The sequence below is a fragment of the Typopeltis vanoorti genome, chromosome 6, assembly GCF_054136105.1.
Source record: "Typopeltis vanoorti isolate ZY-2024b chromosome 6, IOZ_Tvanoo_1.0, whole genome shotgun sequence".
Classification (NCBI taxonomy): Eukaryota; Metazoa; Arthropoda; class Arachnida; order Uropygi; family Thelyphonidae; genus Typopeltis; species Typopeltis vanoorti.
Genome location: NC_143554.1, coordinates 33089246 through 33117132, shown reverse-complemented (window position 1 = coordinate 33117132; position 27887 = coordinate 33089246). Strand labels below are relative to the sequence as shown.

The window sequence follows — 27887 nt, the reverse complement described above, 5'->3', positions numbered from 1 at the left end:
TCAGCTTAGGTTGGTCCTCATGGAGTCCACATACTGATCATCTATGCCTAGAATATTCTTAGCGCGAGATGATTCTGCATCCATAAGGTACGCTACTTGCTTTTCCTCTATTCATTCATCGTACAGCTAAGAATCTGTGATCCCTCTAATCACGACCCGACACCTCTGACTTCTGCCACCAAGAGAGAACAGAGACTCCAGACAAAAGGTTCCTGGATGGGGTTGCAGCCCTTTTATATCAATCCCTACCAGGACTCCTTGTAACCCTAAATTTTTACCTGACACGTTATTCCTTTGCACGAATGGGTCTAGCCTTTTCGTAGCATCTTCCCCAAAAACTTAGGTTACCACGTGCTGTATGTGCGTGTGACTGCTTGAGGCAACTTACTAATCCGGTGTCTTGCCCGTGTACTTTGACCTTATAATCTCAGTTGGTTATATGCAATTTACACAGTAATTCTTTTACATCAATTCTAACAGAAAATATTTATATAAGAAATTCATTGTCTAACATACAATTTAGTAGGTATTTTACACAGGAATATACACAAGTTTTACACTAATTATGGCATCCAATATTTGTCAGGCTATATACAACTTATACTAAAATACAAGCATATTCTTCTCAAGGGTTTTAACTTGTCAAATTATGAATGAAACATTCCTTAGTGAATTGTATTCATTCACAATTTAACACAATAAAATTAAAATCAGCAAGAGACAGACTATCAGTAGGAACACGGAATGTCTGAACTTTATGGGCCCCTGAAAAGCTAGATTTACTTTGCAAGGAGATAGAGCGATGCCAATGTAACATCGTTGGATTAGAGGAAATGCACCAGACAGAGTTGGGGAGATGAGAGGTGGAAGAATCACCTGGTCTGGTAATAATATAAAACATGAGGAATGAGTTGGATTTCTTCTTATTAAAAGAAGAGAATTATTAGGATACAAACCAGTCAATGAAAGAATAATAATGGCAATATTTGTAGCAATACCATTTAATATCACAGTGGTTCAGGTCTACTCACCCACTTCAGAAAGTACTGAAGAAGAAATACAGTTATTAGACAGCAACTTGGAAATAACCTTGAAATCAGTACCAAAGAAAGATATACTAATTACTGGAATTTAAGATTGAAAAGAATAATTGGCAAACATGGTTTTGGAGTAAGCAACGAAAAAGGAGAAAGAATACTTGAATTTGCCTGGAACCAGGACATGGTAATTTGCATCATAACATTCCAGAAGAAAGATAACAAGAAATGGACATGGCAGTCACCTGACAGAAGAACTAAGAACATGCTAGGCATGATACTCATAAGCAAGATATGGGCCACAATCAGTTTAGAAGTCATTTCAAGAAGCAGATATGGAATTGGATCATGCTTAGTAACTGCCAATAACAAGTTGAAACTCAAGCAACAAGTAAAGGTCAGACAGATATGAGAACATTGAGTGAGGAAATCACAGGGAAGGTGTATAAAAGTACTTAAGGAAGAACTGAAATCCATTATGGAAAAGAAACTAGAAGACAGAATCAATGAAGTGGTGTCTGCAATCAAGAGAGCAGTGAAACAAACAGTCCCAGAGATAGAAAAGCCAAAGAGAAAAGTGGATCTCACAGCAGCTATTAAAGATAATTAAAAAAAAAAAAGGGTGCTTAAGGGTCAAAGCTGTATAACTGAGAGGAGAACTCCACATAGCCTTTAAAGGAATATGGAGAACAGAGCAGGGCTTCTGACCTAATGTCCAATCCTCATGGTGCACCTTGTTAGGTATCTACCTGGATACTGAACGAATGAGGAAGGGCTGGCAATTTGGGATTTAGCTGACCAAATTGTATTCTTATTGGCTTAAACCACAATATTAAATGATGGTACAACATGATAGAATTTCATGCCGGCTGGAGCATCGCCCGGTTAAACAAGGCCCCCGTTGTTTTTCCAGGGAACCAGGACAAACAGCGAAAAGTCAGCCACTGGAACAAATCCTAAAATACACCCCAACTCAATATCACCAAAATTGAAGATAGTACCAATCTTCAATTATATGGCAAAGAAATGGAGCTAGCTGAGGAATTAGATAAGTACCAGATCGACATAATAGGGGTGACTGAAACAAAAAAGACCAAAACAGGTGAGCTCTTTCTGAGCAATAAATACAAAATGTTATATTCAGGCAATGACAATCAAACTGATACTGAACGAACGAGGATGGGCTGGCAATTTGGGATTTAGCCGACCAAATTGTACTGTTATTGGTTTAACCACAATATTAAATGATGGTACGACATGACAAAATTTCATGGCGGCTGGGGCGTCGCCCGGTTAAACAAGGCCCCTGTTGTTTTCGCCAGGGAACCAGGGAGAACAGAGAAAAGTCAGCTACTGGAACAAATCTGAAAGCACACCCAAACTCAACATCACAAGAGTTAAAGATCGGTACTATCAACATAAGAAGCCTGAATGGCAAAGAAATGGAGCTAGCTGAGGAATTAGATAAGTACCAGATCGACATAATAGGGGTGACTGAAACAAAAAAGACAAAAACTGGTGAGATCTTTCTGAGCAATAATTACAAAATGTTATATTCAGGCAATGACAATCAAGGAAAAGAAGGAGTAGCCATGGTATTCAAAAACAAAATATGAGGCTAATCTTCTTGAATGGCAGTCAGTCTCAAGTAGAATAATGTGGGCAAATATGAGAATGGGGAACTGGACAATGAGACCTATTTGTGCCTATGGTCCCACAGAAGGTTCTACTAAGGTAGAAGTGGAGGAATTTTTTGAGGCTTTAGAAAAAGCAACTGACACAATGAAAAAGGAAAAGTTGGTCCTTGTTGTGGATCTAAATAGCAGAGTAGGAAATGATTGTCAGATATACAAAAATATTTTGGGAAAATTTGGAGAAAAGAGCAAAGCTAATAATAATGGCAAATACATGTAAGATTTCTGCTCAGGACATGGACTGGTTATTACTAACACCATGTTCCAACATAAAAATGTGCACAAATTCACATGGAGAGAAGAAGCAAGGTATAAGAAAAGTCTCACTGACTATATTATTGTTGATAGTGATGTTTTCTCTCTTAGGAGGCAAATTAGCCTCAATAGGTGCAGGTCCAATGCTCGGATAAATGGCGAGGGTTGATGTCAGGAAAGGCATCCGGTCGTAAATCTTCACTGCCAGCTCTAGCTATGATATGAGTCAAAGAGAAAATGATACAAGGTCTAGGGCATACCCCTTAAGCAACGTGCAGCCACATCGCCCTACAGCTGCGAGAAGTGGACGACTACCGCATCAAAGGCAGGTACGGTTAAAGAAACGAACCCAACAGGTGGAGAAGATATTGCGAGTGGGAACACTGAATGTTGTAAGCATGACTGGAAGGTGAAGAGAAGTGGCAGACATGATAAGGAAGAGGAAGTTGGATATTTTATGTGTGCTGGAGAGAAGGTGGAAGGGGAGAAAGGCAAAGGAACTGGGAGATGGATATAAATTGTTCTACTCTGAAGTGAATAACGAGGGAAGGAATGGTGTAAAAATTGTGGTGTGTGGCAGAATGAAGGGGAAAGTACTGGAAGTGGGTAGAAGGGACAACAGGATCATGCGAATGAAATTGGGTCTTGGATAAGAGTGGGTGGTCGTATTATGTATATATGCCCTGCAAGTTGGTCGTACAGCAGAGGGGAAAGATGAGTTCTGAAATGTGTTAGATGAAGAAATGAGGGAACTGGAAGAAAACGAGATGGTGATTGTCGGAGGAGACTTGAACGGACACATAGGGAGACAGAATAGAGACTGTGAAAGGGGTACATGGTGGCCACAGAGTGGGAATGATGAACCAGGAAGGAGAAAGGGTTGTGGACTTTGCAGTAACGTTTGATCTGGCAATTGTGAACTCATTTTTCTACAAGAGGGAAGAACATTTGATAACATTTAGGAGTGGTAACAATAGTTCACAAATTGACTACATTTTGACTAGAAGAAAACATCTTAAGGGTACAACAAATTTTAAAATAATTCCAACAGATCAAATGGCACAGCAACACCGACTGCTGTGCGCAGACTTTAGAATAAGATCGAAGATAAAAACCTCTGGAAGCCACAGGATGAAGACAATTAAGTGGTTTCGCTTAAAAGAAGAAAGTGAGACGAATCGTTTTAGGGAGAGGGTGTTAGAGAGGTTTTCGGATGGACTGGAAAGTGTACAAGATTGGTGGAAACATAATTCAAAAGTAATCCTGAGCTGTGCAATCGAGATGCTTGGTGAGGTATCTGGAAAGATTAGAGAGTAGAAGGAAGGTTGGTGGTGGAATAATAATGTACAAGTGGCAGTGACAGCTAAGAGGAAGGCAAAGCAGAAGTGGGATGAGTCAAGAGTGGAAGAGGACAGAGAGGCGTACAGAGAGAGAGAGAGAGAGAAAGCAAGAAGCCAAGAGAGTTGTGGCACAAGCAAAGGCCATGGCATATCAAGATCTGTATGATCAATTAGAAACAAAGGAAGGACAGAGAAAAATTTACCGACTAGCAAAATGTAGAAATAAAGCAGCAAAGGACATTTTACATGTGAGGCAGATCAAAGATGCTGAGGGAAGAGTATTATGGAGGAATGTGGACATAAGAAACAGATGGAGAATATACTTTGAGGGACTTTTGAATGAGGAAAATGCAAGGACTCACAGAGAAGATGGGCAGCCTTCTGAGGGGGATGGTGCAGAACATCAATAGAGTGGAAGTGACGGAGGCCATGAAGAGGATGAGGAATGGAAAATCGGTGGGCCCCCGACAGGATTCCGGTGGAGGCATGGAAGGCACTGGAGGAAGAGGGAATTGACCTGCTGTGGGACCTGTCCATGAAAGTTTGCCAACAGGAAAATATACCCAAGGAATGGAGGGAGAGTTCTCTTGTCCCCATCTACAAGGGTAAAGGGGATGCACAAGACTGTAAAAATTACAGAGGAATGAAGTTGATGTTCCACCCAATGAAAATCCTAGAAAGGGTTCTTGATGGAAGATTGAGGAAGGAGGTGGAGATTGCAAAGGAACAATTTGGCTTCATGCCTGGTAGATCAACAATAGATGCTATCTTTGGGTTACGGCAGATGATGGAAAAGTTTCGAGAGAAACAACGGGAGCTACATCTGGCATTAATTGATCTGGAGAAAGCATACGATAGAGTGCCAAGGCAAGAAGTCTGGAGGTGTCTGAGGGAGAAGAGGGTTCCGGAAAAATGTCAGGTTGGTGCGGGAGATGTACAGAAATGTGAAGACAAGTGTTCAGACCTGTCTGGGACAGACAGAAAGTTTTCAATAACAGTTGGCTTGCATCAAGGGTCAGCATTAAGTCCGTTTCTGTTTAACATTGTGATGGAGGAGGTGAGAGAAGATGCACCTTGGACAATGTTGTATGCAGATGACATCTTGCTGTGTGCAGATTCAAGAGAAGAAGCGGGAACTAAACTGGAAAGATGGAGAAAGTATTGGAAGAGAGAGGTACGAGACTGAGCAGAAGTAAGACAGAGTATATGTGTTGCACAGTGGGTGGCGGCCAGGAGAAAGATCTGGAGCTGGAAGGAAATGTCATCAGGAAGGTGAGGGACTTTAGATACTTAGGTTCAACAGTGGAAGAAGATGGAGGAGCTGAGAAGGAAGTGGGATGCAGGATACAAGCAGGTTGGAGGAACTGGAGGGAGATGGCTGAAGTGTTATGCGATAAGAGGGTGCCGATCAATCTGAAAGGTAAAATATATAGGACAGTAGTCAGGCCAGATATGACGTATGCTATAGAAACTGTGGCCCTCAGGAAAAATAACATCAGCAGGATGGAAGTAGCAGAGATGAGCATGCTTAGGTGGATGTGCGGTGTGACCAGAAAGGATCATCTGAGAAATGACTATGTGAGGGGAACAGCGAAAGTTACGAACTTAGGAGCGAAGATACAGGAGGCAAGTTTGAGATGGTTTGGTCATGTGATGAGGAGGGAGGACGAATATGTGGGAAGAAGGGTCAGATGGATTTGCAAGGAAGGAGGAAGCGTGAGCGGCCAAAGAAGAGATGGAGGGAGCTGGTAGAAGAGACTTGAGGATGAAGAACTTGGATGTGGTGACAGCCCAAGACAGGAGGATGTGGAGGAGACTCATCATCAACAGTGACCCCACTTAAGTGGGAGAAGATGCAGAAGAAGAAGTGATGTTTTCTCTCTGGTGCAGGACACTAGATTGTACAGATAATTTGAAATTGGAAGTGATCACCATTTAGTCTTAAGCAGGATAAAATTGAATTTCATATTGAAAAGAAGAACATGTAAGACAGTTTTAAAACAAATAAAAGTTGAGCAGCTCTCAGATGTGAACTATAGACTAAAATATACAAACATTATTCAAGAAAAAATGAAAGAAATTGAGAACAGGAATCAAACCTTGGAGATTCAGTGGCAAGCTCTGAAGAAAACATTGATTGATTCCCAAAGAGGCATGTTGTGAGGTTGTCTGCAAGGATAGAAAAATCAGAACTCCCTAGTGGACATAGGAAGTTAAAGAGGCAGTGAAGGAAAAGAAGAAAGCATATCGAAAGATCCTTGCGAATAAGTCAGCTTGTTCTCTTAGAGAATACAGAGACAAATGTAATAAAGCTAAACACTGTGTAAAACTAACCAAACAAGTCCTGGGAAGACTTTGGTCAGAACATTGAAAATAAATATCAAGAAGGTGGCAAGATATTCTAGAGGTTGTTGAAAATGCTCAGAAATGGAGGAAAGAGTACTGTAATAGAAATTAGAGATGATAAAGGTGATATGAAAACTGGAGAAAAAGATATCCTTGAAGTATGGAGTAATTACTTCGAAAAATTGCTAAATGAAACTAGCAGTGATGACAGCACAATGATAAAAACACTGACCAGGCATGCAATCAGGAATACACATCCATGCTTGAAGTAGAAAAAGCCATCAAAAGTCTGAAATGTGGAAAGGCAGCTGAAGTAGATGATATTAGACCAGAAATGCTTAAGTATGGAGGTATAAAAGTTTTACAGTAGCTACACTGCATAGTTCAGAGGGCCTGGACAGAAGGACGAATTCCAGATGATTGCAGTAGAGCTCGTAGTACCCATATATAAAAAAAAGGGAAATAAAACTGATTGTGAGAATTACAGAGGTATTTCCCTACTGAGTGTTCCTGGTAAGATTTATGCAAATATACTTGAGGAACAGTTGAAAAGGATTGTGGAAGAAAAGCTTGGTGAAGAACAATCTGGATTCAGGCCAAATAGAGGCTGTCAGGATCAGATCTTCACTTTACGACAAATAGTCGAGAAATCATGGGAATATAACAAAGATCTGTATTAAGTTTTGTCGATCTGGAAAAGGCATATGACAAGGTGCCAAGAGAGAAGCTATTCAATACGCTACAGTATATCAAGCAATACTTAGGAAAGAACTTGACATTGTCAGCATTCAGGAATGCATTAGGAGAGCTAATCTCAGGTGGTATGGTCACTTAAGCAGAATGGGCGAGGAAAGATTAGCAAAATAAGTGTTCTCTGCCAGGTTGGCAGGAAATTGACCCAGAGGAAGACCAAGATATAGGTGGATTGATACGGTACAAAGTGCCTTAGAAGATAGAAACATAAGATCTGACAATGTTGGAATCTTGATATGTAACAGACTGATTTGGAGGAAAATTATAGATAGGAAGTTAGTAATGATGTAAATTTTTCTTGTAGTACTATCATATCCTGTACACCCCTTTAGGGTACATGGCAGGAATTTGATGATGATGATGAAAAAAAAAAAACCATTAAAAATTAGGAGAGAGAGAGAGAGAAATATCTCTGTGGAAATGGAAGAACAATTTAGAGCAAAATGCAGTGAAGTGAAGAAGGCAGTTAGAAGAGACAAATCAAAATGGGTAGAGGAACAGTGCAAAGATATCAATAAATACTATGATGAATGTAGAAGAGAACTATATGATGATTAGAAACATCAACAAAAAATAGTGTCCAAGAAACATAAAAAATGAAAATGGTGAAATCTTGATGAACAAGAAGAAACAGGAGACAGATGGACAAGATACTGCTGAAAGGTATATAAGACATTGGAATATGTTGAGGTCCAAAAGAAGTTAATTGATGAACTGTAGGAAATATCACCACCAACCACAGGTGAAAAAATATCTGAAAAACCATAAAAGCTCTGGGAATGATGAAATCACTGGAGAGATGCTGAAACGTGCTATTAGTTGTGCAACATGGGATTGGGATGAAGGCAAAGCACCAAAAGAATGGACATTATCAATCCCAATACAATTCACAGAAAGAAAAAACAGGAAGAAAACTGGACTGCAAAACTACAGAACTATTGCTCTAACAAGCCAAGTGAAAAGTACTTATGATGATATTAATGGTAACAATAAGGAAACTAATGGAAGAAAATATTGAAGATGAGCATGCAGGCAGGATTTAGAAGAGACATGCACCAAATATTAACATTAACTGTGGAGAAAGCTCTACATAAAAATAAATTTTTATACTCATTTTTTTTGACTTTCTATGAACAACACTCAAATCTTATGAAGTGGACAGGAACAACCTGCTATGTCTATTGCAGAACATCAATGACAATGCACAGGCTGTTGTGAAAAACTGGAGAAACAGGAAGATGGTTCCAGACAAGAGGCATGAGATAAGGAGACCCAATATCCCCAAGCATCTTTATTATGCTTTTGGAAAAAACAACAGATGCCATAAATAAATAATTTAAAATTTGCAGATGACAGTTACAATTGAAGAATATGCAGAGGAACTAGAAAGAATAGTGTGAACAGTAAAGTGAAGAAGGAAAGAGATATGGATTGATAATGAACATTTATAAAACAAAAATAATGATATTCGGAGAAAAGAGGATGAAAAGCAAATTAAGGTCAACAGACAAGAGGTGAGGAACTTCACAAACCTAGGGAGCAACATGATGCACAATCAGAGGATAAAAAAAAAGATAAGATCTTGGTTAACAAAAGTGAAAGTAAACCTATAAGCAATGAACAAGATATGGAAAAGTAAAGCATTGAGCCATACTACAAAAACGAGACTTGGAAATGTATATTTACAAGAACTCTCTATGATTGTGAGATATAGGTAATGGTCAAACACTCTGTGAGATGAAAACAGCTTTCAAAAGAATATATAATAGAATGATTCTACGAATTGGGTGGATACAAAAGGAAACAAATGAAAAACTGTATAGCAAAGAAAATCTATTGTAGAAAATAATTCAAAGACAACTAAAGCTCTTTGGACATATCTGCACAATGGATACTAGTAGAAAGATCAAAACCTTGATATTTGGTACAATGAACATTATAAATAGAAGAGAACGGCCAAGGTGAGAGTACATAGATGATGTGAATGAGGAGTGTGGAAAGAGTTTGTAGATTTTGAGTCATGGCAATGGACAGAGGGAAATGGCAAAGAATGGTGAAACAAGCATCAAACACCAAACAGGCATTGGACCATGGGCACTGATGATGACTAATAGATGGAGAAAAAAATCAGGAATGGAACTGAAAATACTCACAGATAGTACAATCCAGGCTAGTAAAACTGGATGACTGATATGAAATTGACAGCAAGGTCAAAAAAATCAAATCAAAAGTCAAAAATCAACTATAACCAAAAGAGTAGGTTAAAATAGGATGCTCCATGGACAAAAAGAATGCTTAAATATTTTTATGTTATATATCCATTATTATTATAACCATATTCAAAATTTTCCTGAGAGCTTATGAAAATACTATAACCTTTGTCATTGGAGTTGCCTAGGTTTACACTAGTTAAGACACAAACTCAGCCTATGAGTCTATATATTCAATTTTTATTGGTGTGTTCAGGATTCACTGGCATGATAACTGTTTTGAACTATTGGTTCTCATCAGAGATCAGGCAGAAACCTTAAGAAAGCAAAAATATTCTGTGCAACTACAACAATCTCCTCTCAGAAAGATGTTTTTCATAACTGAACTCTGTAGGTGCATATCTATTTATGCACCTACTCAGAGCTCACTTATGAAAAATATAACTTTCATGTCAAAAAGTTATATTTTTCATAACTCTCTCTGACTCACCATAGCAGTTTTGATGAGAAGAGAAAAAGTTTGAAACAGCTGTCTGGCAAACGAAACCTAAAACACTAACAGAAAGGGAATATTAGGTCTCAAAGGCTGAGTTCATGTCTTTTAAGTAGTGCAACTCTGATGATGAAGGTTAAATTCTCATGAGCTTTCAGAAAAATTTTGAATCTGGCTGTAATAATAATAATAATGAACCTAGTGCCTCCATAGTATAATTGGAAGAATGGTAGAACAATGCATCCTTTGATTAGAAAAGAAATGAGTTAAATTCTCATCGTAACGAGAGGAATCTTTATATGGACTTTTTCAATTGAAGGTGAATTAGACAATCTCACATAGTAGGATTTTTTCTCCTGACAACTTGTGTTTTTCATCCCACATACATCTCATGACAAAATCGGCCATGAGACCACATACAATTCACAGACAAAAAACTACTGTTGGTGGTGGCAAGCGGCAAATGGCATTGTGTGCTGATGGTAGTAGTGTCATTGTAAAGTTGGAGGATTAAGTAGAGGAGATGCACTAAGTTCTGTAGTATGCCCTCCTACAATGAGTCACTGGACTCCTTGGACGTGTCATGTAATAATGATGAATATATAATATCCTTTATAATAATAACTTACTTTTGTCAGATTGAAACCTTTTAGACTTTTTATTCTAGTATTACACATTAATTCTGGATTTTCATTTTTATAATTTCAGACTCTTTTTCCTTATATCTTTTGTTACTATTTGTATTTGTACTTTTTTCATGTTGTCCTTTATGTATGATTAGCACTAATCCTTTAATCCTTTGTCTTCTTGTCACTGGTGTAATTTTCTACTATTTCTTATGTTTCCCAAGTTTTCTTTTGTTTTATTTCTAATAATTTCTTCTCGTTTTATTTCCTGCAATTTCTTTTATTCTATTTCTCTTTCTTGACATTTACTTTGATTCATAGAAATGTATGGGGGGGGGGCATCGGTATTTTTTCTTAAATTCACTTATGGTGAATATAATATCTTAGGCATAGGTTTCTGTGGTTTAGCAGTTCAAAAAAAAAGATTTTGGTATTTCTTATAGCCATTATTTAGCAGAATCTCACATTTTAAAGCCTTCATCTCAGTAATACCAATTATGCCAACACTGTATTCTTGAATTCTTCTGTGAGCTGCTCCTTTTTTTCCAGTGATACTTCTCCCATTGAAAAATAGGAAAAAATAGTGAATCATGTTTGTTATAGTAATCTTGCACTATAACAAACTACATATCTGATCAGAAATATTCTGGATGCTTGCTCATCCCAGCTTTTGCTCTAATATGAAAGGCATTAATATGGAGTTGGTCCTCCTTTGCTGCTATAACAGTCTTTAATCTTCTAGAAGGGCTTTCCATTAGAGTTTGGTATGTTGCTGCAATAATCCCTTCCATTCTTATAGAAGAGCATTAGTGAGGTCAGTCAGCGAAGCACATGAAACACAGAACTGTCTAGAGATTCATTATAGGCTACAGAATTAAGATTCTTCACACTGGAACTAAAGGACCCAGCCTGAAACATGAAAAACATCCCCAAACCATGATGTTTCTTCCACCTAACTTCAAAGTTTGCACAACACATTCAGACATCTGCAAAACCAAGACTCATCCATTAGGCTGCCAGATGTTGGTGTGACATTTCAAATAATGCATTTCCACTGGCAGTCCAATGGGTGAAATTTACACCACCCCCACCTTATGCTTGGTGATGCCTTTGCTGATGTTAGGTTGGTGTGGGGGCTGTACAGCCATGGAAACCCATGTTCTTCAGATTTTGATGAACAGCTATAGTGCTGGCATTGCTTACAGTGACATTTCAGAACTTGGTAGTAAGTATTTCAACCATGAACATGCAATTTTTTCACATCAAACAATTCAGCACTTGGCAGTCCCACTATGTGATTTTATGTGACTTGCCAAGTTGCAATTGTGTCATTGTTGCCGCTACATGTTTCCATTTCAGAATAACATCACTTAAAATTGATTGGAAAGCTGTAGCAGGACAGAAATTTCCCCAACGAAGGTGTTGCAAAAGATGGCACTTTATGATAATACCACACTGAAAGTCACTGAGCTCTCAAGTAGAGTCCCATTTTACTGATATATATATATATATATATATATTATTATACAGTCACCTCCATGGAGTCCAGACTCATCATGGGAGACCAAATTTATCGTACCTCTCCTTGAACCCATTAACAGATTAAAGCACTCACGAATGACTCTGGAAACCCATTCCACTCATTCACAACTCTTCAAGCAAAAAATCTATTCTTCACACCCTACTAACCACACTTTTATTCAACTTCTAGGGATGACCCCTTGTTCCGGTTCCTCTAGCCAAGTGCTGAAACATTTCCCCAGCATTAATCCTACAAAACTTTTAATCAACATAAATGTTTCTATCATATCCCTCTTCTTCTTCTCATATCAACCAACTTCTGCAATCCACCCAACCTCAATCTATCCTCATAGGGAATATTCCACAGACCAGTCACCTCTGAATCCTCTCCACTGCTTCTTCATCCACAAGAAACCAAGGGGACTAGACTTGAGCACAGTAATCCAAATGTGGGCATATCAAGGCCTCATAAAGAGGAATAACAACTTCCTTATCTCTAACTTGTTAATGTGTTCTTCAATAGCCAAGTAATCTTATGGGCTACCTCAGCAATATGTCCTCTAAACTTCAACTCTCTTTCTACCCCCCCACCTCAAAATATCTAGTTGCATCAATTTCCTGGAGTACAGTGGCATCAATATGATGTATGGCTTTTAATCTATTTATTCCAAAATGCATTACTTTACATTTCTCGACATTAAACTGGTACCCATTATCTTTTGTCCATAGCAAAAGCCTATTTAAATCATCCTGCAAGCTCTCTACATCATCTTGATTAACTATTTCTCTACCTAATTTCTCATCATCAGCAAATAACTGAATATTTCCTTTCAGGTTATTTCCTATATCATTTATGAACAAACTAAACAACAATGATCCCAACACTGAACCTTCAGGCACAGCAGTAGTCACCTGTTTCTGCCTCAATTCTGTCCCTCTATATATCATTTTTTGATATCTATCCAGCAGCCACCCTCTTATCCACTTAACCAGTATCATATCCATCCCCATTTGTTTTAATTTGAGTAACAGAGTTCCATGTGGTTCCAGCAAAATTATTAAATCATGACTGATCCTTTACACACACACACACACACACACACACACACACACACACACACACACACACACACACACACACACACACAGTCTTGCAATCTTCAGAGACAGACAGTATCTGTCTATCTCTGAAACCATATCCACTACTACAAAGGGTGTCCAGATATTTTTGATCAGACAGTAGATGTCTAGTCCCTAGAGGTTTGCATTTATAGTGCATCTAATATTCATTTCCTACTGTACTGCTTGGATCTCCAACATGAACCAGATTTTCCATTTCCCTATCTCAACTGCCAACTCTAATAACTCAAACATTTCTTCTACTTTCTTATTAAAATCTTCTCTAGTACTAAAGACATAAGTAAAGCTCACTGTTCAATCCTCCACTCTGAACTTTGTCCATATTACCTACTTGAAACTGCATGAATTCAAAAAAATTTATATTTCTGTTTACTACTAAATACTAAAGTATTCTTTCCTTGCCCTGAATATAACATATTGTAGTTATTACTTAGCAGAATCTCACTTCTTTTCCAGTGATATTTCTCTCAGTGACAGAATTTATTTTGAATTCTACCAAGGGTGAGTTTGTACTGATAATTGACATTTCCTTTTATGCCTTGTTCTCTGATGAAAACAACAGAATCCTATTTATTCAGGTGATCACTTAGCTATCCTAATAATTAATCATCTTTTTGTTTTGTTTTAGTTTAAACGAATGTAGGATACAATATGGTCGGCTAAATCCCAAACTGCCAGTCCATCCTCATTTGTTCAGAATCCGAATGGACACCTAGGTTTTAAAAAGAAGGTGCAACACAAGATGATGATAAGTGAACACTGGGTCGGAACACGTAGTCATTTCTCTCAATTCTTTAAAGGTATGTGGAGGACTCTTCCTAAATATCCAGCTTTGAACGTTAAGCTATCCCTGATGAGATAAGAAGAATAATAAGAACATCATGAGATGATGTGATGCTAAAGAGAGAAATCTCATACGATTTTAATGATTTTTTTGGAATGGTTGTATCTGAAAAAAAAAACAACAACAACAACAACATACACTTACCTAGTAGCTGAGCTTGACTTGCTATCATTGCAGCTGGTGTTTGGCTAGTAATCAGCTGGGGTGTTGAGGTTAGATGTTTAAGTTGTGCATTTGTTAGAACTTGTGCAGTAGTAGGCCCAGAAGATGCTGGAGATGGAAGAATTGGTGACTTTGGTTGTAAGGCTGCTTGTGGCATTAACTATATAAATATAATACATAACAAAGACAATATTTAAGTAAAAGAGAGGAAATGCTTTTAATCAGAATTAATTTATTAAAACTGCACACCACACTTTATTTTAACTGCAATTTTATCTTTATTTTATTTTAAGCATGATTCAGTTAAAAGCTGAAGAAGTTCATGAAATTTGATGAGAGTCATCTACATATAAATCTTTAACTGCAGAAAGGGGATGTGTCCTTTATAAAGAATGAAACTTCCCAGATCTTTGACGAGGAAAGGCAATTCAAATTAGAACGATGCAGCAAGGCTTCAGTACTCTCCTTAAATAAAAATTTGAATTTGAAGTAGCATCAGTGGAGTAGGCATGTTCCAGAACAGAAACAATTCTGTAGCAATGTTCCTCTAAGCCGTGGGTGCACTCATTGGTCAAAAAGGAAATGCACACATTCAATAACTGCATGTACATTTTTTTTCTTTCAGAATATCTAATTTATGGTCAAAAATGTTTCCTTAATATGCTAATTGATTTCAATTAAGTTAAAATAGGTTAGAGTAATATTGGAGTGGTGACATTGGAGAAATTAATAAATAAAATAAGTGACAAGTATGATTTATCACCTAATTCATTTTTATAATGTGTCAAAATTTTTTTCAACTTAATACATTAATTAGTCACCACTGGCCTGCTGATGCAAGCCAAAAGCAACTAATTAGTGTATTAAGTTGAACTATTAGAATGATGCAGCAAGGCTTCAGCACACTCTCCTTCTATCTCTGCTAGTTAGCATCCTTCTCAGTAATGCAGCAATCCTCTGGGTTACCTTCACCACTTTTGCAATATGTCTCCTAAACTTCAAATTTCTATCACTCATCACCCTTGTCTCCTTCACTTCTTCTAGCAGTTCCCCCAACAGAGTATACAACCTCTCATCGATGGATCCCAAACATCGAGACCCTTAATTTTAGTTGCAATAAACTGACACCCCCATTCATTTGATCACCTGTCCAGCTTATTCAAATCCTCCAGAAGGGCTAGCACATCAGCACTATTACTAATAACCCTTCCCAGCTTCACATCATCTGCAAACAACTGAATATCTTCCCGAAATTTATTGGTTTCAGGGAGATATCCTTCATACCGTTCCCTCATACACAACTCTCTGATACCTATCAGACAACCAATCCAATTCACTAACCTGATATCCAAACCCATGTCCTTTAACTTAAATATAAGCTTATCATGTGACATCCTGTCCAAGGTCTTTGTAAAAAAAAATAAATAAATAAAAACATAAATAAAAAGCAGTGTATGCCTTTACCTCATCAACTGCTCTTGTTACTTTATCATAAAAGGCAATTAGATTACTAAACCAAGAGTGCCTTGCCTCTTAACATGCTGACCCACACAGATAACATTATCCTCATCTGCCCAATGTTTTATACAATCTCTTTCTTCAAAATCTTAACTACAGAAGAAATACAAACTGGTCTATAGTTTGCCACTTCCATTGTACCACCACTCTTATGCAATGGGACTATCTTGCCCTCCTTCCATTACTTGGGCACTTTTCCCATAGCCAAACTCTCATTGAAAAGCCAAGACAACAGAGCTGTCAGTTTCTTAGCACATTCTTAACGGTATATGGTGAAATCTCATTCAGTCTCATTGCCTTATTGACATTCGGAGAACTCAGCAATTGCAGCACGCTCTCCTCTCTTACTTCCAAACCTTGTACTCTCTCCATCCCTCTAATACAGTGTTTCTCAAAGTGTAGTACGTGTACCCCCGGGGGTACGCGAAAGGTCTTCAGGGGGGTAATTGGCAATTTTCGGCTGTGCATCATTAATGCATGGAATCATTATATTTCTTAACAAATAGTGCAATTTGAGACAATTGGGATAAAAACAGCACTAACTAATGAATCACATGTCCCATCCCACAGAAACTGCTGTATAGACACAAACAAAACCATATGTTGCCGGTGCAACATATGGTTTTGCTTGACACCATCCCGTTGTGAACATGTTAAAACTAAGAAATATATAGTGAATGTGTTTCAGATATTATAAAATTCTGTTGAAGAGAATTAGCATTTCAACTCAACTGTTGAAATGCTAATTTATCTTTGGTTTGGGAGATCTTTTGATAATACTGCACCAATCATATGCACTTCACCATAGCTGCTTTCAAGTCTTTTCAAGTTGTAAATTACTTGTAATTTTTGTTTGAAATAACGGGAAAGAAAATGAAGCTATTTGGATAGACGACTTTGACAATGCACACAAGGAAGCTGTTCTCGATGCCTAAAATAGCAATAGCGAGTAGGAGCTTCTTGGTAAGTCACACCCATTTGCAGTTTTTTTTTCTGAAAACTTTGGTTTCCAAAAATCCCTGCACCACGATTTTTTAGCTTTAATTTTGGGAAAAAAGTGCGAGTTATATTTGAGTAAACACTGTAATTTTTTTTTAGCTTTCAAATTCTTAAGTATGGATCATTGGATTTATAAAACCCACAAAAGAGAGCAATACAGCAAATACAAGTAGCTGTAAGCAACAAGAAAAAGTTGATATTGTATCTGGATCAAATGAAATTGATAAGGGTGTGTCATCTGACATCTCTAGAGAACCAACTAGGAAGAAGATGAAAAATCTTCGTAAGTATGATAAGAATTACCATACTTGAAAAGTAGATTTTCATGGCCAGGAAATGAAGAGGAACCTATTCCAAATTTTGTTTATTAAAATTAAATCATATTTTTTGTTTACATGAACATATAAATTCAAATAACAGACATTTACAATGAAATATACTTTATTTATTTATTATTTGATGAGGGGGTACTTGGTAATAATGAAAATTTAAGAAGGGGTACGTGGATATCTGAAGTTTGAGAAACACTGCTCTAATAAAACACTCTTTTCCAGGATGAAATATCCCAATAAAGTAATTAAAAAACTTTCCTATGTCTTCTGCATCAGTCACTCTATTCCCAATTTCTTCTAACAATGTTATTCTTCCTCAATCATTTCTCCTCCTACTGGCCACATAACGAAAGAATTCTTCTTTATTTAGAAGTATACCATCATCTACATAAAGAGCTGAGGTGAGGTGAATATTTCCAATTTGATAAAGTTTAATGCCACTTACCTTCAGTAATACAGATTATGAAAAACACTGGAAATGGAGATATCCATAATCTATATGATTTATATTAAAATCAGGAAAAATCTTACTCATGATTTTCCAAACTTACTTATACATCTGACTTAACTCCTTAACTTAGATATGAATACACTACAGTATGCTACATACAGCAAGACCTTACATAGCACTGTTTTCAACAGAGTGGATTTTGCTCTAGCGTCACTTATAATTTTAAACAATTTAAAAATTTTTTATCAGTATAATGCTACTGCAATGCATTACCAACTCTACTAAAACAGTACCGTGGTGATTTAGCATATCACGTTAACAGCTGTATCAATGTATTTCAGCTTTGGTGCAGCTAATTTATGGTCCTACAAAATTTGTTAGTTTCTATTACATATGCACACCCTTTTATATGCAGTTATGAGTGGGAAGAGGAAATGCAACAAAGCTTGTGGTTAATACTAGAACAAAAACTTGAAATTATTAAGTGTCATGAAGAACGAGCATTGTACACTAAAACAGTGCAAGGCAAATGAATGAATAAGTCATCAGTATGAATGCTATTAAGAAGAAAGATCAAATAAAAATGCATGGAATCACCATGGCATCTTATATGACAAAAGTGATTGTTAAAGAAGTGCCTTAATAGATAACATGGAACGTTTTTTAATGATATGGATTGAAGGCTGAAATCAGAAAAAAATTCCATTAAGTCATATTATAATTCAAACCAAAACAATAAGTCTCTATAAGGTGGTAAAAGAAAACAAAGAAAATTGAGCTAAAGGGGAATCTTTTTCAGCAAGTCATGGCTTAATTTATAACTTTAAAAAGCATGTTGGGCTCCATAATGTTCAAAATGTAGGTGGAAGTGCTAGTGCTGATAATGATACCACTGCAAAATTTCCCAATGAGTTAAAAAAAGTGATTGAAAAAGGAGGTTACAAGGATGAAGAAATTTTTAATGTCGATAAAAAAAGTTTGTTTTGTAAGAGGATACCTTTGCACACTAATTTAGCAGAAAAGGAAAGGTCCAACCAAGACATAAATTTCAAAAGACCATTTGACACTTTTATTAGGTGGAAATGCACGACTTTTGAAAGTGACTTTCAATTAAAGCCTCTGCTTGTTTACCGAGCTGACCATGGACTCTTAATCACTATGCTAAGTGTCCATTGTGTAATATGGTGATCAAATAAGACGTCATGGGTGACAACAAATGTTTGAAGAATGGTTTATAACTTATTTTTGTCCCACAGTTGAGAATTACTGAAAAGATAATGATATGGATTTTAAAATTGTGTTGTTAATATACAATGTACCAGGTGTACCAATGACCCTTCCAAATGCACAGTGAATGTAGTGGGTTCCCTAGGTAATTTGGACCACATCCATGGGGGGGGAGATGCTCATCTCCTCCCCCATGCATCATAACAGTGCCAAGTGGGACAGCCTCCGTGACTTCTATGCCTCATTCCCATGGTTGGGCTATTGCTTCTGGCCTTCCAACCCAAACACATGCACTGAACGTATCACCAAAGTAATCCCCACCGGATTACTTTGATGATACGTTCAGTGCATATGAAAACATACATTTCCCACACTACTCTGAACTGCCATCCCCTAACTAAACCATGGTTCTCCAAAAGATGTGCCAAGGCTGTACAAATGAAAAATGAAGTACACCATAACTGGCTCACATCAAGAATTCCATCCTCCTTTAGTGCTTATACTCAAGTCTAAAATAGATGCAAGAAAATTATCAATGCTTCCAAAACAGAGTTCGAAAGAGTAAAAAGCAGGAAACTTGCAGCCTGTGCAAACGGCAGCTAAGCTTTTTGGTTTCTTGCCAAAGCAACTTTTGCTCAACACTATTACCATCCCAACAATACCCAGATGGCTCTACTGAATCATCATAACCAAAGAAAAAGCCAATCTCCTTGCTTCGCACTTTGCTTCAAATGCAGGCATAACTGACAAGGGTAAATCTCTCCTCCCCACCCCAACCATTCCATATGCCCAACATACAATGCTCTCTACATCCTTTTGCCAGAAAGAGATCAGAAAAATATTGTCCAAATTAGACACAAAAAAAAGTCTCATGACCATGACTGCATTCCTCCAATTGTCTTGAAGATTTGTGCACCAGAACTGTTTCCTATCCTAATTCACCATATATATATATATTCATATTAATATATACTGACTATAACCGAGACTAGAATAACAATTAAATTTATTCAAAACGCAACATGTTTCATCGGATTGTCCGACTTCTTCAGGCTTGGGAACATAGAAAGCAAGTAAACACTATAAGAAACATCGTATCACTATAAAACGACTATTACAAAATCAGTTAGCTTTGAACTGTAGCTACAGTCCATGTTGGTACGTTTGTAAAGAGAGCCACCATGTCAAAGCTCACCATGATATCTGAAGATATTTTAAAGAACAAAATTTCAAAAAAGATGTTTTCCATGCTATCACATTGCATTCACTCCAGCTACTTTCAATATGAGAAGAAAATCTACAAACAAAATAAAGGATTGGCAATGGGAAGCCCCGTCTCCTATATTAGCTAACATCTTTTTTGAAGATTTCGAACAAAAGGCAATCTCCTCAGCTACTCTTAAACCAAAAATTTGGCTAAGATTTGTAGATGACATATTTCTTATCTGGGACCATGGCACCGATAACCTTCAGTCTTTTTTAAATCATTTAAACAACTTCCACCAAGATATTAAATTAACAATGGAGGTTGAAGAAAATGGATCTCTTCCCTTCCTGGACGTAAGAATTACTAAGTCATCTGATTCTATTAAAATATCAATCTTTAGAAAATTTACACACACAGATAGATACCTGCATGCGTCCTCACATCACTATCCTGCACAGAAAGTGGGTATCATCTCAACCCTAGCACATCGTGCTAGATCTATACTGTCAAATGATGAAGATCGAAAAAATGAACTACAACATCTACAAAGAACCTTCACAAGTAATGGCTACTCGTCGAAAACTATTAATAAGCATCTATACCACCGCCATCAAAACAACTCAGAAACACAAGACAATCCAAAAGGTTATATCTCCTTACCATATATCAGCTCGCTCTCCCCAAAACTAAGAAGAATTTTAAGAAAGTTCAACATAAAAACCTGTTTCTCTACACTTCCTAAACTAAGATCGATTTTAAGCAAATACAAACAAGCTCACAACCATCTACAATTCCCAGGAGTGTACAAAATCACGTGTGACTATGGGAAGCAATACTATGGCCAAACTGAAAAATCCATCCTCCTACGTCTAGAAGAACATCAGAGAGACATTGCCTACAAAAGAACTAGAGCAAGTGCCCTGTCAAGCCATGTACTGTTTTCAGTAAACACAAATGATGAAGGCCGTCAACATGAGATAAACTGGACAACAACCTCAAACCTTCATATATGCCGTGACGAGGTGGAGCGACACATAGTCGAGTCTAAGGAAATTGTTATGGAACCTCATCACATAAATAATAACCTCAGCTATAACCTACCGGACTCTTTCAGCTCTGCTATCCGATACTGGCACACGCGTGAAATCAGACGCACGCAGCTACCTAACAATAGAACTTCAACACGGACTGTAGCTACAGTTCAAAGCTAACTGATTTTGTAATAGTCGTTTTATAGTGATACGATGTTTCTTATAGTGTTTACTTGCTTTCTATGTTCCCACGCCTGAAGAAGTCGGACAATCCGATGAAACATGTTGCGTTTTGAATAAATTTAATTGTTATTCTAGTCTCGGTTATAGTCAGTACATATTAATATGAACATATCCCAGTACCGAGTTAATACTACAAATTGCTATATATATATATATATATATATATATATACACACACACTCTTTTACTCCACTGGTATCTATCACACAGCCTGGAAATTGGCCTATATTTAACCCATTCCCAAGAAGAGCGACAAATTACTACTGTTTAACTACCGACCTATCCCACTCACCTCAGTCCTGTCTAAAGAACTGGAGAAAACCATCAATTCCCAACTCCTACATTACCTCGAAGGTACCTAGCTAATAAACAACCACCGGTATGGATTCCATTGCTGCCGATCAACAGGAGAGGAGATCTACTCACATATATCACCCATCTCTGTACAAATACAATGGAAAAATTTAGCAAATCTCAAAATGGTTGCACTTGATATCTCCCAAGCTTTTCACCAGGTCTGGCACAAAGGTTTACTAAACAAACTTCCATCATTTGGTCTGTGTCAGGACTTCTGAAGTTAGAAAGATTGCCAGCTTTCTGTCTAGATGCAAACTGTGTGATGGTGGATGGTTATTTATCCTCTCACTATTCAACTAATGCCAGGGTTCCACGAGGTTCTGTTTTCTCACCTTCCTTCTATATATCAATGACCTACTTCAGTTGACCTCCAACACAATACACAATTTTGAAGATGACAGCACACTGAACTCCTCCCTTTCATTTGATAAACCTTTCTCTATACAACTAACCTCAACCCACAGAATATCAACCATCACTGCCTTCAATTCTGATCACCACGCCATCTCCCAATAGAGTTCAGATAACCTAGTCAATTTCAATGCTACTAAAACCCAGTTCTGTCTTATTCTCACAAATCCACCCAGTATTATTTATGACACACTCAAATTTCCAAGATGAGATTTCTTGGAATTACTTTGACATCAAGCTTCCCCAGACATAAACACATCACAACCACTGCATCTTTAGCTTCTAAAAAACTAGGATTTCTCTTTCACTTAAGACATTTCATCTCTGAACAACTGTTAACCTTATACAAATCACAAATCAGCGCAGCTATTGAATACTGCTCTCACTTTTTGGAGTGGGGCCTCTAAGAACTCCCTCAAAATGCTTGACTCAATACAGAGGAGAGCAATTAGACTGATTAATGACCCATCTCTTACCAACCTCACTCCTCCCACTTTCTAACAGACATGTGGTTTCTGCAATATGTGTATTCTATAAATATTTCCATGGCAAATGTTTATCTGAAATAGCATCAATAATTCTGCCTCTTAGTACTACGCCCATTGAAACATGTGTAGCTGCTGCTCAACATTCCTTCACAGTACACCTTGAAATCCAGAACTAGTTTCTTTTCCTCCTCCTTCATTCCATGTTAAAAACAATTGTTAAATAAATTACATTTTCTGAGAAAAATAACAAAGCATTGCTTTTGTTAGACCTCTTGTGCTAACTCAAGTTGATATAAGATAAACTCTCAAAATAAATTTATGGCTCTTCCCAAACAATTATTTGCATGTATAACATACAAATAATTCAGACATAAAGAAACTGTATATCAAGAGAACTCATAACTTGCCATGCAAAGCTCCATCTCCCTTGGCTGACATTTACACAGAAACATTTTAAGAAAAATGTATCCAAGAATATCCACTAAAGGCTAAAATACGGAAATGATTTATTGGTGTTTTCTTAGTATGGTTGAAAATCCCTTCAAAAGTTCTTAAAGATCTCAGAAACTAAAAGCCAAACATAAAATTCATTGCTCAACTACAGACAAATTATTCACTCCTCTTTCTAAAACTAATCAGATCTGAGAGCAAAAAAAATCTCTAGTAATAAGAAATCACATAAGATACTGTAACAGACTCAAGGCCATAACCCCCTCAAGATGAGTTTATCTTTAGCCAACCAAAATGAAGACCTAACAAAAGGCATTAAGGATTCTAGACTGCTAGATCAGTGCTACCGTGAAAGAAAACAGACAGAAAGAAAACTCTTGGTCTACAGAGATCACATTAAACACGTTTAAAGATAAATCCAAGTTTTTATCTTTTCTGACGGATACAAAGCAATAATTTAACTTCTCTCTCTCTTGCAAAGTGGTTAAATTATTGCTTTGTATCCATCAGAAAAGAATGAGAGAGAGCCCATTCACAACAGGCACTTGAGCAACTATTTTAAATTACAAGAATACCATCTTACAGTGTTATACTGCACCTCTATTAACCTTTTTTCTTTCTCTGAACAGCTTATGTCATTTCTATGCATAAAGAAATCTATTTGTAGATGAAAGTTTTTTCACTTGGCTATGCTACCAATTATATATTTGATTTAATCCTTTATCCAAGTGTAAGCAAACAACATTTGCACCTGAAGTATTTTCAGGACTGGGGCAACTCATGCAAAGGGTGTAACTTCTCATCACTTGCCTTAGTATCCCATCATACAAGAGGCAGAATTATTGATGCTATTTCAGATGAACATTTGCCATGAAAATATTTATAGAATACACATATTGCAGAAACCACATGTCTGTTAGAAAGTGGGAGGAGTGAGTTGGTAAGAGATGGGTCATTAATCAGTCTAATTGCTCTCCTCTGTATTGAGTCAAGCTTTTTGAGGGAGCTCTTAAGGGGGCCTCACTCCAAAAGCAAGAGCAGTATTCAATAGCTGGGCTGATTTGTAATTTGTATAAGGTTAACAGTTGTTCAGAGGTGAAATGTCTTAAGCAAAAGAGAAATCCTAGTTTTTGAGTTTATAAGATGTGACACCTTTTGGCAATGGTATATGGAAATATGACTTCATTAATTCCACCTTAGTATCACCACCTCTGAGTCTGGCTCCCACTGATGAGACCTCAATAAAGGTAGAAACCTGTCTGGGTAGTGACCCTTCCCTTAATGCATAGCATTATACATGTCCGCAAGGAGATGTGCTTTGTATGAAGGGATACTAAGGCAAGTGATGAGAAGTTATACCACCTTTGCCATGAGTTGCTCCAGTCCTGAAAATACTTCAGGTGCAAACGTTGTTTGCTTACACTTGGATATAGGATTAAACCAAATATATAAATCTTTTTGTAATAAAAACATAAGCGATGCATTCAGTTGTCTGATTTTCAAATTTACATTGAATTAGTTATTTTTTCCACTAATTTATACTTCTAATTTACTAAATGATTTTTAATTTAAAAAATAAATAAATATTTAAAAAAAATCAAAAGGTACAGGTCAGTCCAAGAAGAGAAATCTGATCATGTTTGTGGATATCTCAGTATTACTAAAGGTAATGGGGGGGGGGGGGGGCTCTTTCTTGCAAGAAATCAGACAGAATGGAGTTTTGGTGGCACTGAAGTTTACAAGGCTGTCTCTGCCCATTGATATAGCTAGAAGATCTGAATCCAGGTCCCTAGTCATGGTAGATCTTGAGGATTCTAATACTTGAGCACTAAAATGTTTGTCGAATGAAAAGGAGGAATGGAGTGTATTGTCATTGGCAAAGCTATGAAGAGGACTGGAAGTCTGTGAGAGCAGGTCATTAATATATATAGAAAGGAAAAGAGTGGATGAAAGAACAGAACCCTGGGGTACTCCTGCATTGGTGGAGAAATCTGAGGAATGGAAACTATCCACCATGACACATACTGGGTGACCAGTGAGAAAGATGGCAATCCAGTTGCAAAGTGAGGAAGGCAGACCATATGATGGCAGTTTGGTAAGTAGGCCCCTGTGTCAAACCCTATCAAATGCCTTTGAAATGTCAAGGGTAACCACATGAGTTTCTCCAAATTTCTCCATGGCTTTGCAAGAAGATCAGCTGTAGATTGAGAGTGGCAGAATCCATACTGCTGGTCACTGATTAGTTGGTTCAAGAGTTGGTTGTTGATGACCTTCTCCATAATTTTAGAGAGAGAACAGAAGTGAGAGCGACTAGACAGCAGTTCATTGGTTGACTTTTATCACCTTTCTTTGGGATGGGCTGGATGTGGACTTGTCTCCACATTGTAGGGTAGATGCCAAGTGAATAGGATAGTACTCAGAGCTGATACAGGATAGGTGTTAGTTCTGGGGCACAATCTTTTAACACAGTAGGTGGGATACCATCAGATGCCTTGTTTGTGTTCAGGTTATTAAGGATTCTTCGGATTTCCCCCCCCCCCCCCCCGGAAGACTATGGGAGACATGAAAGGGGATGTTCTTGGTGCAGTGGAAGGAACTTTGCACAGGTTTTCAATGCAGGAAGTGGAAGAGAAGAGCGGTGCTAGTAAGCTTACTTTGTCTTTAGGTGAAGTAAGAGTGGTGGAAATCTGGGTGGGCAGAAGTTGCACCTAATGGCCTTGGCAAGGGACCAGAAGGAGCGACTGGCATTTGGGCAGGAGGTAAACACAAACCAGTTATAACACTTCAATAATATACTACATTAAATTTATTCACAGTTTACATAAATTCTAACTTTTCTAGCAATATACTCCACTCACTTGAATGTATTTATTCAAGTCCCTACTGGCATCTATAAGGCAAGTCCTTAAAAACATGTATCAATCATTTCATTTCTTTTTCTTCTATTTCACTAAGCCAACTATCATACATAACAAACATTGCACAGCCATGATAATGCCTTTTCTACTTTCAACTGAACGTATCCAGGAATGTTTTTCTCATTTTCTTCAAATTCCATTAGACCAAATCTGCTTAAAACAAATGTAGTTTCATTCCACATCATCACCATTTCCTTGTCATTGTGCCTCAAATCACTGAAGATATCTTGATCTTAAAATTTTAACTTCTTACTATCAACTACAGTTCAGAAGATACACTACAGGTATTGCAAACACTATTGTGGACCATAGAGAGCAGATGGAAAAGAGGTAATATAATAGAGATGTTCAAGTTAAGCAGGTGATATTACAGGATTTATTAAGAAGGGATTATAAAGATTATATCTTGTTCTTCCATTAAACAGCCTCTTTAATGGAAGAACAAGAAGCCATACCTGAAAGTTGCAGAAAGTTTTTTTCCTTGGTTAGAAGTAAATTATATCATCATCACCATCAACCTGATATTATTATTATTATTATTATTATTCAGGCCTCCAAGGAGTCAAAAGACTCATCGAGGGAGGTCCTTTCTAAGACATAAAGTCTGTCAAGACTCATCGAGGGGAAGTCCCCCCCTGAGAAACACAAAGTTTATCATACCACTCCTTAAACCCACTGACCGTTCTCGCTCCCACCACTCCATCAGGCAATGCATTCCACGGCTCAACCACCCTCCACACAAAGAAACCACTCCTTACCCTCTTGCTCACAGTTTCCTTTCGTAACTTCCAGGGAATGTATTCTCAAATAATTTCTCAAGAGGATATGTATTCTCAAAGAGTGTACAGGATGCTATGACAGTATTACAAGAAAAATTGACTTTATTACTAATGTCCTGTTGACAGTTCAGTCCAAATTAACCTGTTATCTATCAGTTCTCCAACAGATAACACTTCAGTCATATTATCAATTGAGTGTTCTAAAGGAGTTGTTACTGCATCAATTCACCTAGATCTTGATCTGGAATTTTTCCTAGCATTCTTGCATCAAACACTTATTTTTGCTAACCCTTCCTGTTTATGTGACCTGCAAACAATGTCAAATTCCTTACTAATGTCGTCATTTTTAATAAGATTTTGCTATTGATGACATCAGCTCAATCTCCGGTCTTCAGTCTTTCATCAACTGTTTACTTTCTAACCCAGCCCTCATATCCATAAGGAAAAATCATGTTGAATACTGTCTTGTATAATGTTACTTAGCAATGAACTGACCATACACATAAATTACATAAAGAAAAATACAGCACATAATATAAAAACAACAGAAGATGCCAGAATAAGAAAGCTAGTATGGTAGTTATTCCATGTAAATTTATTCACTTGACTAAGAGAAAAATTAGTTAAAATACTAAGTAGCTCTGTGATTAATAATACTAAAGTAATTCATAAGTATGATGAACTGCCTATATGCACAAATTAAGTGAAGAAAAAATATCTGGTCTCATAGAACAGAACTCTATGGATTTTTAAGAAACAATTTTTCAGTGTGTCTGTGTACTGTTCCTTGAAGATGACAATTTGACTTTGGCAAAATATGACAAATAATAATTTAAAAAGTGGTGCAATTCTTATATCTGAGAAACTGTTATCCTCTTCTTCTTCATGTAGCGTCCTCAGTGAGAGGGTGCAGCACCGTGTCCTTCCAGTTCTCTCTGTTGGTGGCTTTCCTTTTTGTTTCTGCATAGCCATGTGATCCTGACCACGATCTTATATCTTCAGGCCATGTCCTTCGTTTTTTGCCTCTTGATCCTTTTCCCATAATAAGGCAAGTG

At 37.3% G+C, this 27887-nt stretch overlaps 1 protein-coding gene across 12 annotated transcripts in view; it reads right to left on the bottom strand.

The window, feature by feature from the left end:
• Positions 1 to 27887, bottom strand: part of LOC150105365 (uncharacterized) — a 521942-nt gene that overhangs the window by 189922 nt on the left and 304133 nt on the right. For all 12 annotated transcript variants that reach the window (XM_090394098.1, XM_090394099.1, XM_090394097.1 and 9 more), the window contains one exon: positions 14404 to 14581. In XM_090394098.1, coding sequence (XP_090250224.1) covers positions 14404 to 14581 — 178 coding nt within the window. The remainder of the gene's footprint in view (positions 1 to 14403; positions 14582 to 27887) is intronic.